General features: G+C 48.9%; 1 protein-coding gene across 1 annotated transcript in view; it reads right to left on the reverse strand.

The window, feature by feature from the left end:
• Cerk (ceramide kinase) overlaps window positions 1–16,266 on the reverse strand; it is a 45,983-nt gene that overhangs the window by 13,939 nt on the left and 15,778 nt on the right. The window contains exons 2-6 of the mRNA XM_036208586.1: window positions 12,508–12,621; window positions 11,453–11,575; window positions 4,425–4,550; window positions 2,519–2,582; window positions 1,281–1,426 (exon numbers count right to left, since the gene is read on the reverse strand). Of these exons, the coding sequence (XP_036064479.1) occupies window positions 1,281–1,426; window positions 2,519–2,582; window positions 4,425–4,550; window positions 11,453–11,575; window positions 12,508–12,621 (573 nt within the window). The remainder of the gene's footprint in view (window positions 1–1,280; window positions 1,427–2,518; window positions 2,583–4,424; window positions 4,551–11,452; window positions 11,576–12,507; window positions 12,622–16,266) is intronic.

Raw genomic sequence — 16,266 nt, forward strand, 5'->3', positions numbered from 1 at the left:
CTGTGCTCACAGGAACCCTTGGCATTCCCTACACACTGGATGGTAGGAGTTCTCTGCTTAGCCCGCAGGCCAGCAGCCAACCGGAGCTCACAGTCCTGGTGGCACAGGAAAGATCAAGTTTTGGACACGGGTCCTACTAAGCAGAGGTCAGTTCCCTGAGTCTCTTTGATTAGTATCACACGCTATTCATGTAGCAACTTCCATAGAATCAGGGACTCCACAGGTCACTCTGATGGGCAAAGGATGACTTGTAAGCGACCGGCTAACAGTCAGGGCACTACATCTTTGGCTAGGAAACCAAATTGTCTTCCCTCAGGGTCTCTCAGCCAGCTTGCCTTCATCTCGAAGGACTGGGTCTCTGGTGAGCATTCTCATCAAGCCTGCCGATGAAGCTCCTCCCTCAGGCACAGCAACTATCCCACAAAAGCTTTCCTCAAAGCACCTCATAGACACACCCAAGGGTGTGCTTTCCCAATCTCCTAAGCTCTCAGTCCAGGGGATCTAAAAGTCAAGATCATCACACTGTGTTTTCTAAGAACTAGGAACTTTCTAGAAAAGCATTAAACATGCCAAGCCAGATGAACACCCTCAAGATACAGTCTAGCTGCCACAGCTTCCTCCCAAAGTGAGTGAAGTCTTGTCCTGGATTCTGCCAACTACCTCCCCATCTGGGTCCCTTCCCAAGGTCCCAGGACCCCTGGGCAGGTTTCTTCAGCCCACACCAGCCCCAGATCCCAGCTCTCAGGCCAATTAGAAGCCATTTCTTCCAGCCAGCCACCCTGATAACCCATCTCTGTCCCCAGGTGCCAGGTACCTCCTGACTCCAGGATAGCAGCCCCACTGGCCTCCAACTGTTGGCAGAGACTGTCCTGTGTGCTCCTAGGCTCTCAGGGCACCGGGATAATAAGGGTCTTCCCAGACACACAGTCATGTTCTTTCTGCTACTCATACCTTATCTCACAGAAAGAATGGTTATGAGAAATTATTAAAATAACTTTTTTTAAAATAAAAATGGGGTCTAACATAACCTAGGCTGAACTCACTATGTAACAGAGGATGATCTCGAACTCCTGACCCTCTTCTCTGCTGTCTGATTGCAGAATCATAATTTAAACGAAGGATGAACCAGGAATGCTATCCCCCCACTTGAAGCCCTAATCCTAGGGAAGTTTTACTAATGAAGGGGTGGGGGTATGACCATATGACTGGACATGCCCTGTGGCTGTGCATGCAGGCCTCCTAATGACAACAGTGAAGAGAAAGCCATATGTGTACCATACCTGCAGGGATGATGCCAATCCTGAGGGCACTGGGCACCAGCACGGCTCTGGGGTGATTGGGGTCAATGCCAGCGTTCCGTTGCGTCCTCCCGATCACCCCATGCAGCACCTCGCTGAACATGCCATCCCCGCCAACACACACAATGCTGCAGGAGGAGCACAGGTTTGTCAAGCCCACCAGTCCCTCTGCCTGCAGCAGCTGGGAGCCTCAAGTCCTGGGGACGGCTTGCAAGACTGGCCTGTCAGACACCTAGGACTGGGGCCTGAACAATTCCCTATGTGATGAGGTCCTGCCAGCCTGCCTGTTCTACTTTTCCAAACAACAGGATTCTTCACAGATCCTGGCTTCCCTGCTAGAGATGTGGCATTTTGGTGGTTTCTGAGCAGAGGGTACACGTGTGCCCAGTCTTGGTCAGCCATCATTGAAAACCTTTGGTCTGGGGACCGGGAAGATGGCTCGGGGGTCAAGAGCATGTACTGCTCCCCCAGAGTGGTTGGTTCCCAGCACCCACATGGCAGCTCACAACGTTCTACAACTCCAATTCCTGGGAATCTGATCTCCTCTTCTGCCCTCCATGGACCAGGCACACACATGGTGCACACACCTACATCTGTGCAAACAAACTATCATACACGTAAAATAAATAATAACTAAAAAATAAAACTATAGCTTGATCTGGGATATCTCAGTGGCAGAACACTTGCCTAAACACAAAGACCCTGGGGTTAGTGCCCAGTACTGAAAAAAAATAGTGATTAAAGGTAAAAAACACTCAATATTGAGATTCAAACTTGCTGGGCATGAATACCACCTCAGTGTGGTAGCATTCCTACTGCTGGGAAGCCCTCCTAGGCAGGGCATGACATGTGGTGTCCCTCTCTTCTCTTGATGCAGTTGGGCGGCCTTGCTGTGCCCAGCAGTGGACCCCAGATGAGAGGGGACCACTGCTCCTGTTGTCAACTCCAGCCCTGGGCACAGTCTTGGGAGCTCAGAAAACAGGAGAGGAGGGGACCAAGTGAAATAAATGAGTCAGGGAAGCTAAGGGGAGAAAAGTGTAGGCAGGACAGGTTTTTCTGGTGCACTGTCTAATGCTGGGGATGACTGCAGGGAGGCCTGGAGAAATCTGTGCATGTGTGTGGAAGACATGTGTCCTGTGACATGGAGGGAAGGCTCCCACAGGGTAGGTCTTGGCTAGCATCTACTGTCTGTGACCAAGAGGAAAGCAAGTGTAACTCACCCATCATAGCTGTCTGTGTTGATCTCGTATAAGGTCTCCTTGGCTTGATTGGCATGCTCAGTAACTGTGGGGGAAACATGACACGGGACCGTTCATCTTCACATCTTGGAACCCATGTGTAAGCTAACTGCCAACGGACACTATTTTATAAGAGGACGTCCCACCACGGACTCACCTCACTCCCTCTTACAAAAGAGGAAAGCAGCCTCTATGGGAAACATCTTAGGATCCATTCTACCAGGCGAGACCTGATGTTCTTCACAATTGTCAACAACTGATTTTTTTATTTTTATTTTCAACTTATGTGCATGAGTATCTGCCTGCATGTATGTATGAGCACCATGTGCAAACAGTGCCCATGGAAGAGGTCAGTGGATCCCTTGAGACAACTGTTACATACAGGGGGTTGTGAATTGAACCCTGGTTCTCTGCAAGAACAGCAAGTGCTCTTAACCACTGAGTCATCACTCCAGCCTCAACAAATAATTTATTTGACAGTAATTCAAATAAGTGCAGCTTCTGTTACACTTATTCCTTAGTATATGAGTTACTTTAAACTTTTTAGAATACACCAGAATGGAAGAAGATAAGGTTGGGGGTGCTGGAGAGATGGCTCAGAGGTTAAGAGCACTGGCTGCTCTTCCAGAGGTTCTGAGTTCAATTCCCAGCAACCACACGGTAGCTCACAACCATCTATAATGAGGTCTGATGCCCTCTTCTGGCATGCAGGCAGAACACTGTATACATAATAACTAAATGAATCTTTAAAAAAAGAAGGAGATAAGGCTAGCCCACAATCCTTATACTCAGTGTGATAAAGCAAAATTGTTAGTGAAATTTACTGCTCACATGATTCTGTGTCTGCAGTTGCCCATATCACAATCTTTTTTGTTTTTGTTTTGTTTTATTTTTGTTTTGTTTTTTTTGTTTTTTGTTATGTTTTGTTTTGTTTTGTTTTTTGGTTTGGCTTTTGGTTTTTCAAGATGGGGTTTTTCTGTGTTGCCCTGGCTATCCTGGAACTCTGTGTAGACCAGGCAGTCCTTGAACTCAGAGATCCACCTGCCTCTGTCTCCCGAGTGTTTGGGATTAAAGGCGTGTGTGACCACCTGGCTATCACAATTTTTCATGGTTTAGAATACTTTGAAAATGCCCCTCTAAGCTGTTGTATATTGTTTCTCTGGATTCACCATGATTCTATGCTCACAACTCCTGCTGCGGGCATCTGCATTGTTTCCAGTATCCTGTTATCATGAAGCATGCTGGGATACCTGAGTGCCTCAGTCTTGGTGAGTATCTGACTGTGCTCAGATTTGGGAAGCATAGGATACTGGGATAACCTCTTCATTTTTTAGACTTTTGACTTGTATTGCTAATTAGCTTTTTTTTTTTTTTTTTTTTGATGTGGAGTCTTACTATGAGACCAGGCTGGCCTCCAACCCCTAGTCCTCCTGCCTCAGCCTCCTAAGTGCTGGGATTACATCCAGGGCCAGCTGCACGAAGGTTCTTGCTAACAGGATGGTACCAAGCCCCTGAAGGCCAGCAGGAGCAATGGACCATGTCTGTCTCCCCCTCCAAAACTAGCATTGCACTCATGACAGAGTGCTGTGACATGGGGTTAAGGCGTGTTTTGTAAAATGACCCACGTGTGACATTCTCAGACATCCATTGCTCAGATCTTTTCCTGCAAGGACCTCCTGCCCTCAAACTCAGCTCTTTAATCTCGTTGTTCCTGTGAGTACTTTAGAGGCAAAGGACATTAAGTACGTTATTTCTTTTGCATTCTTCCAGCTGAGTTTGAAGTGATCATCTAAGCTAAAGTCCCCTCCAGTGGTGGCAAGTGAGTCCCTCTCAAGGTGGCCTCTGGTAAATCCCCCCTCCCCCAGCCCCCTGTGCCCAATACACTTACCGATGATTTCAGTGGTGATGGAAGCCAAGGTGAAGAGAGGTGCCACCTTTTTTTCATAGATGTGCTTGCCCTGACCTTTTCCCCCGAAAGGGTTGATAAATACCAGCAAGCGCTTTGGTCTTGAAGCTGCAAAACAACATCCACAGCGGTCAGTCACAACCAGTGCAATGAATTCAAACGCCATCAGCGTGCTGCTGGTGAAGAGCAGATGGGTTTGACAGAGAATTCTTGGTCGTCAGGGGAGAAAGGGGACCAGCCGTTAGGATGAGGGTGGGGCTTTGCACTCGTGGGGGGCATCAGGAAGGTCCTGGCCTGGCCAAATCTCATGAGGCAGGAACAAGGGTGGCGGTAGCTCTGTCTGCCCACGGGAAGGACGAGGCTTTTGAGAACAAGAATGAGATGGCAATACAGAGAGAGGCAGGAGGAGAGGAAGACAGACACACGGAGAGACAGATGAGTCAACTGGGCAGACAATGGGAAGAGAGGCTCCCACAGCATCCTAGGCCTGGCTCCAGCCCTTCCCTCAGGTTTAGCCAGTGCCTGGGTGTTGTGGAATATTATTTTAACTATGTGAAGGTGTGTTACATTTGTGTATGTTGAGGAATATTACTTCTACTATGTAAAGATGTGTTACATTTGTTTAATGATGTAAAGATATGTTACATTGCCTGCCTTAAGGCACCTGATTTGTCTAATAAGAAGCTGAAGGGTCACTAGCTAGGCAGGAGAGGGTTAGGCAGGGCTGGTGGGCAGAGAGAATAAGTAGTAGGAGGAATTTAGATGAGAGAGAGAGAGAGAGACAGACAGACAGACAGACAGACAGACACTGAAGCAGTAAAGTAGGACATACAGAATGAAAGGCAGGTAAAAGTCCCCAAGGCAAAACATAGATGAAGAGAAACAGATTAAGTTATAAGAGCTGGTGGGACAAGTTTAGGATAAGGCCGAGCATTCATAACTAATAAGTCTCCATGTCACGATTTGAGAGCTGGTTGGTGGCCCAGAAAAAGCCTGGGTTTCTTGAGGCACCCCTATTTTCCTATAAAACACATCATACATCTATTTTGGTTGACTTAAGTACATTCTGCCACTTACATCTAAAAAAAAAAGATCACAGTAACATGAAGGAAGGTGCCCAGAAACCCAAGATGAAAGTCTATGTTCCGAACTAGGACATGGTTTTCATCACTGCGCTATTTAGATAGCCAGCAATGGCTGCTCCAGACGCAAGAGGGTGGGTAAATGCTAACAGCTAGCTACGGGTCATATACCCATGGAATGAGTGGGTGACTAACCGCTAGCTGTGGGGCACATACCCAGAGAGTGGGTGAGTGGCTAATGACTAACTGTGGGGTACATACCCATAGGTAGGGCACCACCAAGTGGACAGATGTCAGAAGCACCAGGCTGGGGTCCAGGATGTATACAAGATAGCTCACCCGCATGACTCCATTTACACTAGACTCTAGTGGTGAAAAAAGACAGCCAATTGAGCAGATGCTCTTCCATCTAGAGAAAATGGAAATATAGTGTGTTGGGAGTGGAGCTCGTGGCAGAGTGCTTATAGAGCATGAAGGGGGCCTTCCATTCCGCTTCTACACCAAAAAGAGACTGAGAGAGGTGGAGAGGGGAGAGAGAAAGAAAGGGAAGAGAAGGAAGAAAGAGAGGGGCAGGCCAGCAGGTAAGCCAAACACTGAGGGAATTTCAGGGAGCATGCAGTTTCCAAAATCTGCCAGGCACGGTGGCACAACACCTGTAATTTCAATACTTGGGAGTTAATGGTAGAAAGATCAGAAGTTCAAGGCCAGATTTGGCTACATAAAAAATTCAGGGCCAGCCTGGGGTACATTAGACCCACTCTCAATATAAACAGGTAAAAACAAACAAATCCCAAAATGAAGAAACTTAGAAGAGGTCTGTTTCATATTTTATCATTTCAAGTTGGCTCAGAAAAGCCAGGTACAGGGCCAATGAGGTAGCTTAGTAAAGTGTTCGCTGGGCACATATGAGGACCTGAGCTCCGATCCTCTGTACTTGAAGAAAAGCCAGTGAAGTGTCAGGCATAGTGACACCCGCCTTTAATCCAAGCACTTGGGAGGCAGAGGCAGGCAGATCTGAGTTCAAGACTGGCCTGGTCTACTATCTATAGTGAGTTCCAAGACAGCCTGGGATATGTAGAGAGACCCTGTCTCAAAACACAAAAGACAAAACAAAGCAAAAAAGCCAGGTGACGTCCCAGAGTTGGGAAGATCGCAGAGACAGGAGGATTGCTGCGACTGGCTGGCCAGCCAGTCTAGTCAAATCATCGAGCTCCAGGTTCAACCAGAGACCTGTCTCCAAAAATAGAGAGTGACAGAGAGAGAACCCTGGTCTGAAGTCAGCTCTGGCCTCCATACACATGTGCACACACACAAATAAATAAATGCCTTCTTACTAAGAATTCCCAGGCCTAAACAGTTTCTTCATTGAAGTCCCTCAAACTACAAGAAACCCAATCTCCATCATGGGTGACCTTTTCCAAAGGACAGGAAAAGAAGCATTTCTGGGTGATTCAAAAGAAGTCACTGTGACCTTTGAGGCAAAGCCAGACAGGGATGTCTCAGAAAGGAAGTCACAAGCCAACTTCTCCCTGACTCTAGGTGAGAACTCCTAAATGAAGCGTCAGGAAGTCAGATGCAATGATGCAGAAAGGGAGTAAAGGTCACAGGCATTAACAACAAGACCTGAGGGTGTTTTACTAAGAGTCCTTAAATCCAACACAAACAAAAAACAAACAAACAAAACCAACTCAGGAAATTAGGCTCCTTAGAGGAGAATTCCCTCAATGTGATGAAGCTGACCGAGCCCTTTCGTTCCTTGTGGTGCATCCCCACAGTCAGGACTGAGTCATCAATGTTGCTGACACTGCACTGGAGTCCCAGGCTGGGCAGCATGTGTGGAAAGGAACCAAAAGGAAGTGGTCCATGCAAGCCTTAGAACTAATAAGTAGTTATGACTAGGAGAATCATGAACTTCTATTAAATATCTGTGTTCAGTTGGATCCTCCAGCTTACTCCTGCATGATCTGGAAAGCCCCATTCCTGTCTCTCTCTCCAAACCCCGCCCACTCAAAGAGTCCCCAAACAAAGGAAAGGCACCAAAAAGCCCAGTTCCACATTCCTAGTGGCAGCTCCTTCCCTGAAGACGCCAGTCACTCAAGTCCCGGCCTAAAGTGCTCAGCTTTTGACCATACTTGGACACAAACCCAGCTTGTGGAGAATGCGTCATCACCCCTCACCTACAACCTGTAAGGTCTCCCTGCTTTAATTTGGGGGTGTGGCTTCTCCGGCCACGGTCTCTGGGACTGGAGAACCTGCCTGGTAGTTGCTTTGCTCAAATAAACTTGTTCTTATAATTTCTCGGTTTGACTTGACCTAGTGTACTGCATAGGCAGAGAAAACTATTATGGGGGGGGGGCAGAAAACCTAATAAGTCTATACACAAGCAATAAAAAAGGAAGAGAGAGAGAGAAAGAGAGAGAGAGACAGGGAGAGAGAGAGGGAGAACGTGGGCCAGATGTGGTGTTTCATTCCTACAATCCTAGCACTTAGGAGGCTGAGGCAGGAGGATCATGAGTTTGAAGACACCTTAAACTCCATAGTGAGGACTCTCACCAGAGAACAACTGGCCTGTGAAAACATATATTCATATATATTATTCATATATTCATATGTATTTCTCAAGCATCAGAGAAATGTAGATTAATACCATAATATAAAGCAACGAACCCCTGCCACACAGGCTGTGGAGCCAGTAGGAGGACTCAATGGTGGCTGTGTGGAGAGAGACCCTCGGTAGTGTCCACAGTCCAGTCCTCAGCACACTCTTGAGAAGTGCCATAGGCACACAGTGACACATGCAGGGATGCTCTCTACACTATTGTCCAGGCTAGCCCAGAGGAAGTCATGAAGATGAGTCTCAGCAGGGAGTGGCTGTACCATCAGGCCATGGACGCTGGGCAGCCACAAGAATGAACAAGCACAGCCATACAGATAAAGGGACAAGTTTTGCATCCACAGTGTTCATCTCCAAAGAGCTGGTACTGTTCCATTTGAATTTATGCAGCAGAATAGAAACGGGTCTAGTTGTTTAGACGTCAGGGTCACAGTGACCTCTGGAAGAAGTGGGGCCTGGGACTGGCTGACTGCCCTGCTAGTTCTGAGTGCCATTACAGATGCTCAGTGTGAAAACTCACACACTCAGAACACAACCATGTCTCTGGCTTATTCCAATAAAACACTAAAAGTTTTATGGAGGAGGTGGCTCACTGCCCAGAGCTTCTACTGTTCCTGCAGAGGACTTGGGTTCAGTTCCCAGCACCCACGTAGCTCAGTTCCAGGGGATCCAGCACCCTCTTCTGGCCACCGTGGACACTGTGCACAAATGTTGTACACACATAAATGGAATCAAAGCATTCATACATAAAATAAAAATGAAACATTTTTAGCTGGGCAACAGTGGTGCATGCCTTTAATCCCAGCACTTGGGAGGCAGAGCCAGCAGATGTCTGTGAGTTCGAGGACAGCCTGTTCTACAGAATGAGATCCAGGACAGGCACCAAAATGACAAATAGAAACCCTGTCTCGAAAAACCAAAAAAGAAAAATAAATAAAACATTTTTAAAAGATACATTAAAGGGCTAGGGTTGGAGAGTTGGCCCAGTAGTTTAGAGTACTTGCTGCTCATACAGAGGACCTGGCTTCAACCCCCAGTACTAACATGGTGGCTTACCACCACCCATAATTCCAAATCCAGGGGGAGTCCAACACTTTCTTCTGACCTCCAGGAGCATCAGGCATGCACACAGTCTACACACATACAAGCAGGCAAAATACACACACACACACACACACACACACACACGTGTAAAAAGAATTTTTTTTTTTTTTTTTTTTTTTTTTTGGTTTTTCAAGACAAGGTTTCTCTGTGTAGCTTTTTGTGCCTTTCCTGGGACTCACTTGGTAGCCCAGGCTGGCCTCGAACTCAGAGATCCGACTGCCTGGCTAGTGTAAAAAGAATTTTAAAAATACATTAAACATCTGGGGAGATAGTGCATTCAGTAAAAAGCTTTCAAAGCAAGCAGCAAGATCAGTTCAGTCCATGTTCATAGTTTTTCAAAAGCCAGGTGCTGGTACGCACACACATGTAACCACAGAGCCGAGGAGGAGGTGGAGACAAGCGGACCCCTGGGGGTCAGCCAGCCTAGCCTACCTATTTGGTGAATGTCAGGCCAGTGAGAGACAGTGTCTCAAAAGAAATTTGGAAGATGCCTGGGGAATGATGTCTGGGATTGTCTTCTGGCCTCCATAACAACCTGTTCACACACATACAGACACAGAGACAGACAGACAGACAGACACACACATGCAGAAAAGTAGAGCAGCTGACAGGAGGGACTCATGTGCTGTCTGATGGCTGTGGGAGTTTTCTGTGAGCAACAGAGAAATGATAAATCATAACAAATCTCCAGGACTCCAGGGGAGTCCGAGCCCGTAGGCTCAAGCCTGACTAATGACCCAGCCTGGTGGAAACATGACTTGGTGGGAGGCGAGGCAAGCAGGGAGGGGAGGGTGGGGGTAGGGAGGGAGGAGGAAGAGTCAGGAGACCAGGGGAGCAAGCAGGGGAAACTGAGGCAGTACAGAGAGTAGTAGCCAAGGGACAGAGCTGGTTACAGAAGATCTAGAAACTCAGGGTGACCTTAAGAAGGTCAGCAGGGGGATGGGGAACTCCAGTACCAGGGGAAAACAGAATTCAGGAAAAAAAACAGTTCTAACCACCCTCTGATAATCAAGAGATGTTTCATGAACAGGCCTGGGAGTTGAGCAGTTTCAAATACCTTATAACCCAATTCTCTCTCTCCTTCTCTCCCCTCCCCTCCTCTCCTCTTCTCCCCTCCCCCTCCCCCCCCCCCTTTTTTTATTATATTGTGTATGTATGGAGGTGAGAAGAGCCAACTTCAAGGAAGTGGTTGTCTCTTTCTGGCACACAGGTTCTGGAGATGGAAGTGAAGTTGTCAGGCTTGGTGGCTGGCGGTGGGTGGCCGTCCCCTTTTTCTTTTCCTTCTTCAGTGCTTTGAGATAGTCTCACTATGCAAACCAGGCCAGTGTGGGACTTGAAATCCCCCTGCCTCCCTCCCAAGTGCTGGAATCACAAGCATGTGTCACCATGCTGGCCTTTTGTAATTCACTTTTAATTTGCTTTTGTTTCCCGTTTTACTCCTTTATTTGGTGTGCGTTTGTGCATGTGCTCACGAGTTCATACACTCAAGCGCCCACGTGGAATGCGTGGCGGTCAGAGCACAGCCTTGAAGGATGTGGTCCTCTCCTTCCACCACATGGATCCTGGGCGTGGAACTCAGGTCCGGTGGTGCTGGTGCTAAGTGCCTTGGCTCCCGGAGCCAGCTCACTGGCCCCACAATTGACTTTTAATTAACCCCCAAAAGGTAAAAAGCTAACCTGTGCAATGTTGTATCTACAGTCGACATCGATAGAATAGTTGTCGCCTTTGTACAGAAGGTTATGATATAACCCGGTGTTACAGGTGCCAAAAGAACAGGATGATGCCCTCCATGTTCAAGGTGACAGAGAAATAGTCCCTTAGCACACACTAACCCGGCACTGGGCTCTGCTGCATTTCAGAGGCCACACTGCCAGAAAACAGGAGGTGGTTCCCCCCACATCCTGGCCAATCCTCATTTGTACCTGGAATGTATTTGTATCCACACCACTTACAGAGAAAGAACCTGAGGCTTTGGGGCCTAAGGGATGTGCCTCGGTCTCACTGCTCGTAAGCAGGGGCTGGGCCAGGACCCCGGCTGCGGAGTCCACGCACTTCTACGACTCCGACTCCGCTGTGGCCCTCTAAGTAGCAAACATAAAAACAAATCAAAGGGATCCATCACGTCCACCTGGGTCAGGTCACTGAGTCCTGCGCGCCACCACAGCTGTTGCTGCCTGGCAACAAATCCGAAAGCGCGCGCGCGCACGTACTCAGGCTCTCCAGCAGCTCACGGAGGGTGTGCAGCCACAGGTGACACAGCTGCTCGTCGGCACTCCAGAAGGTCACCGGTGCCCACTTCCAGCGGTGGTGTCGCGCTCGCTTCACACAGTGGACTGCACAGAGACCAACACGGGTTAGGGGGGTGGGCAGCTCTGCAAGTGAGACCTCATGGGCTTCTTCGCTAGCTGGAGCTCCTCAGGTGTCTCAGCCTGCCCCTCTCATTGCTGGACTGCAGGGGGCACCGAGCACCCGTCTTGGGGTGTTCAGCTGTGCCCCCTTGCAAAAGATCATCCCAGCTGGGCTGGGTCGGGAGTTTACACCCACTCCGGAGAGGCCCAGATGAGGGCAAGGGCTTCTCACCTGGGTAGCCAGCTGCCCTCTAGCACCTGGCAGTGTGGCATGAGGCCAGGGGGTGGGGCCAGGCTGTATAGAGGCGAGGAGACTAAACTGGGGCTCGGTCTCTGGGGCTATAGGGAAGTCCTCGCCCCTGTCGGATGAGGCTGTCCTGGCACAGCCCACAGCGGGAGAGGCACCCACACCCCTGTACGTAACCCCTCACCTACGTTCTGTAAGGATGCCCAATAAAGTCATTGGTTCCCCCAGAGTGACTTTTGGTGCTAAACTGCCTGTGTTTGTGTCCTTGGGGCCTTGGGAGGAGGGGGAATTTTAGCAACACATGGCAATCACTTTACACTCTGAGCCTTCTTCCCAGCCCAGAAAGTTGATGTTGAATAATTGCTGTCAGAAAGAGTCTATGGGGCTGGAAAGATGGCTCAGCAGTTAAGAGCACTGGCTACTCTTCTAGAGGTCCTGAGTTCAGTTCCCAGCAATCATATGGCGGCTCACAACCATTTGTAATGAGAACTGGCGCCCCCTTCTGGCCTGCCGGCATACATGCAGGCAGAACACTATATGTAATAAATAAATCTTTAAAAAAAAAAAAAAAAGAAAAAAAAAAGAGTCTATGAAGATAAGCCAATCATTGACCTTCTTTGTAGTCTACATGGAGCTAAGGGGGACCTGGCAAGCACCCAGGCTCCCTTACCTGTGAATGCGAACGGGTTTTCCATTTTCTGCCATCGGCCACTAGAGGATTGTTTCTCATGAACATCTGTTTCCTCAACAGCGATGATCTCGGACACTGGCACGGAGCAGGCATCTGCAAAGACACCACACTTAGAGCCAAGGACCCCATCAGAGCGACACAGACAGACACCGGCAACTCCAAAAGCTACTCTCTTTAGATCCCCCCAAAAGAAAGGAAGGCTAGGGCTGGCGAGATACCTCGGCGGGTCAATGTGCCTGCTCCAGGCTTGAGGACCTGAGTTGGATCCCCGGGATCTGCATGGGTGGAAGGAGAAACCTACTTCTACATGTTGTCCTCTGACAACCACATGCACACCATGGCATGAGTCCCCTCCTGTAAATAAAATGTGATTATTTTAAAAAAGAAAAGAAGGCAGGTTAGATGTGTCATTCTGAGATAAGCAACAAAAGGCAGCTTGGTGTCGTCAGAGGACAGGTACAGGCTGTGACTTTTCACAGGGGCTGCTCAGCCTTTTAAGTGCTGATCTCCTTGAGTCAACCATTGTGCTGTGTGTGACATGTGCTCTGGACATGTTCTCTCTTCTGATGGGTAGAAACTGGCTTAGAAACCCAAGTGGGATGGGACACATATAATACAGGGCCACCAAAGATGGGAGAGTCAGGGTCAACCCCGTGGAAAAGGGTACCAGAGAGGCTGGGGTCTGTTTGGAAGCAGGGAGACAGGATGACTTGGATGGGCCCAGACAGAGCGGTGGTTCTCAACCTGTGGGTCTTGACCCCTTTGGGGGTCACATATCAGATATCCTGCATATCGGATATTTACATCATGATTCATAAGAGTAGCAACATTACGGTTATGAGGTAACAATGAAATAACTTTATGATTGGGGGCCACCACAACATGAGGAACTGTATTAGACGGTAGCAGAGTTAGGAAGGTTGAGAAGCATGATCAAGAGGATGACAGCCCTCAACAACCTTTAGGTTTGATTCTGCTGTTTTGAGATAAGTAAGGTCTCACTGTGTATCCCAGGTTAGCCATGGCCTCTCAACCCTCCAGCCTCAGCCTCCTGAGTGCTGGGATTACAGGTGTGTTCCAGCATGCCTGGTACCAAACAATCTTCTCTCTAACCCCGTAGCCCAGAGAGGCAGAGTGACCCAAACTTTGCCTGAAGCATACTGCAGTTATTTGGCTCAGATCAAAAGGAAGTTCTAGGCTGGGCACGCAGCCGTGGGAACTAACAGGTTCTGACAGAAGCTGTGGGCTCAAGCAGTGTGGTCAGGAAGGCAGAGAAGATTATAGACAGCAACGCCCTCTTTGAACACAAGCTGGACTCCAGAATGCTTCTTTATGAATCACGGTGTATTTTTGTATGGATGAACATTGCCTGCTAGCTCCTGAGGTTGGCTCTGAATCCTGCAGTCTAGCTAAAACGCCCCTATCTCTGCAACAGCTAAATTAGCAAAGCATGTTGTGTAGCGCGCCTTGATCTTTTTGTGTTAGTCTCCAAGCTGTTGCCGTGGAAATTGGGTCATCAGAACCTGGGAAGGTGTAACCTGAGCTGTGTGTGAAAGGATTGTAGTCAGGTCCCTGGGATCCCGAGAGGCGCACACACTGGGGAGGGGCTGAGCTGAGCAGAATCAAGCCAGTGCCCTGTGGAGCCTGTTGTACCACCCCCCCCACCCCCCCCCCCACCGGGTCTCAGCTCTCCACAGGCAGCTGCCTCCTGGGATTCCCATTTTTTCACCATCGTGTCTCCAAAATTCAGTTTTTACCTGCTTCTCATTCTCTCCTCCCTGACTCTCCGCCCCCACCACACACACACACACACACACACACACACACACACACACACAGCTCCTCACCACACCTGCACAGGTGAGTGCTGCTCAGGACAGCCCTTGTGGCAGATATCTGGACACCCACACAGCAAGTAGCTTTGGCACCAGCAGCTAGTTCTCCCACATGGCCCTTCCCTTCTTCCACAGTTTACCTGCCTTCCCCATTTCTAGAGGTGTTGGCCTGGCCCCACAGAGCACCCTCCAAATCTTGCACTATTTGTAACCTTGCACTCAGTCTCCTGGACTCACCTGGCCTCTGACTGTCCACCTCCTGCAACACCAGGAGGTATGGCTCACCTGCTAGGCTCACAGCAGGTGCCCCATGGTAGGGACAGAACAGTGGTGAGGTAGTGACCATCTGATAAACAACCTGGGCTTTGAATCTAGGATCCCTGAGGGCTTCTAATGTCTCCATCTTCAAGCATCTCCAACTTACCATGGTGACCATCCTAAAAATCAGGTGACAGATGTTAAACACAATAGTGGAGTAAAGACACACTTCCAATATTTAGAGGAATGGAGAGGCAGGTGAAGGTCATAAATTATATCACAAAATAAAAGGCACCAGTGACCCATGGGACAACTCACTTAAAAGAGTGCCCATGAGCCAGGCCATGGTGGCACACAACTTTAATCTCAGCACTCCAGAGATGGAGGTGGGTGGATCTCTGAATCTGATGCTAGCCTGGTCTACAGAGTGAGTTCTAGGATAACTAGAAACCCTGTCTCAAAAATACAAAACAAAACAACAAGAAGTGTCCATGAATCATGTTTCATCTTAACACATTTAGAGGATCCAGAGGGAGACTCGGAGAACCCAAGGAAGAAGAGAACAGTGTCCTAATGTATCACATGCTCTGCTGGCCAGACCCCAAAGGCCATGCAGCACCAGGGACACCACAAAGTCACGCAGCCCACGAGCATTCCAGAGCTGCTGTGGCACAAAAGCCACACCATAGCTCATGTGATACTGGCACTGTCCCTTGGTAGGAACAAAGCTCTAAAAACAGCCTTGCTCAGATACCCATGAGCATAATCCAAGGGTGCCTGGGGAGGCAAAAAATAAAGAACTAGGGTAAGTCATGTGAGTTGTCAGGAGGGACTCAGGCTCTGCAGGGAGGGGCAGGGGAGGTCTTGTGGTCAGGCGAGTGGCTCAGGAGGTTCTGAGAGAATTTCAGTGGGAAGGCAGCAGGGACAAGGAGAGGGGAATGCAGAGACAGAGGGACTCAGAGACAGGGATGTCATGTAGGACCTATGAGACAGTAGCATCACCCTGCTAGGGACTGGGCAGAGCCGAAGGAAGGTAAGGGGTAAGGCACTGTCAATCTCAAAAGGACGGTTTAATGACAGGTGACTTCCTAAGCAGAAAACTGGTCTAGCCCCGCGGCTCTGCCTCCTGCAGGCCTGCATCCCTGTGTAGCCGACAAGGCCACCTCTGCACACACTGTCAGGTTACAGGAAACTGATATTGTCAGTCCCAAAAGTCAATGGAGACAATTAGGTGAAGAGAGAGCAGGGGAGGTGGCATTGGAGGAGATAGTAGCTGGTCCTCTCAGGGCAGAATGCCCCTCCAACATGTGATCTGCTGTGCAGTCTAGATCATATGGAAAGGTGTCCACACACCAGGATGGCCTTGTGGACGCTTGATGACATTAGCCACAGCAACTGAGAAAAGGTGGGGAACATTGGAAGTCACTGAGAAGTGGGAATTCTGGGTCCTTTCTGTTCCTAGCTAGAGAGTGCTAATATTTCTCTGGTGGGTGTCCTCATACATGGCCAGCAAGGTTAGGAGGTCCACAGAGGCCTGAGATGAGAAGTGCAATTTTCCCAGACTAGGCAACCTCGGGCCTGTGTGACCGTGACATTGGCAACAGACGGCCCTGCAGGGATCTTCTGCTATGAAGGAGAGGAAAGG

The sequence above is a fragment of the Onychomys torridus genome, chromosome 16 (assembly GCF_903995425.1).
Source record: "Onychomys torridus chromosome 16, mOncTor1.1, whole genome shotgun sequence".
NCBI classification, from domain to species: Eukaryota; Metazoa; Chordata; class Mammalia; order Rodentia; family Cricetidae; genus Onychomys; species Onychomys torridus.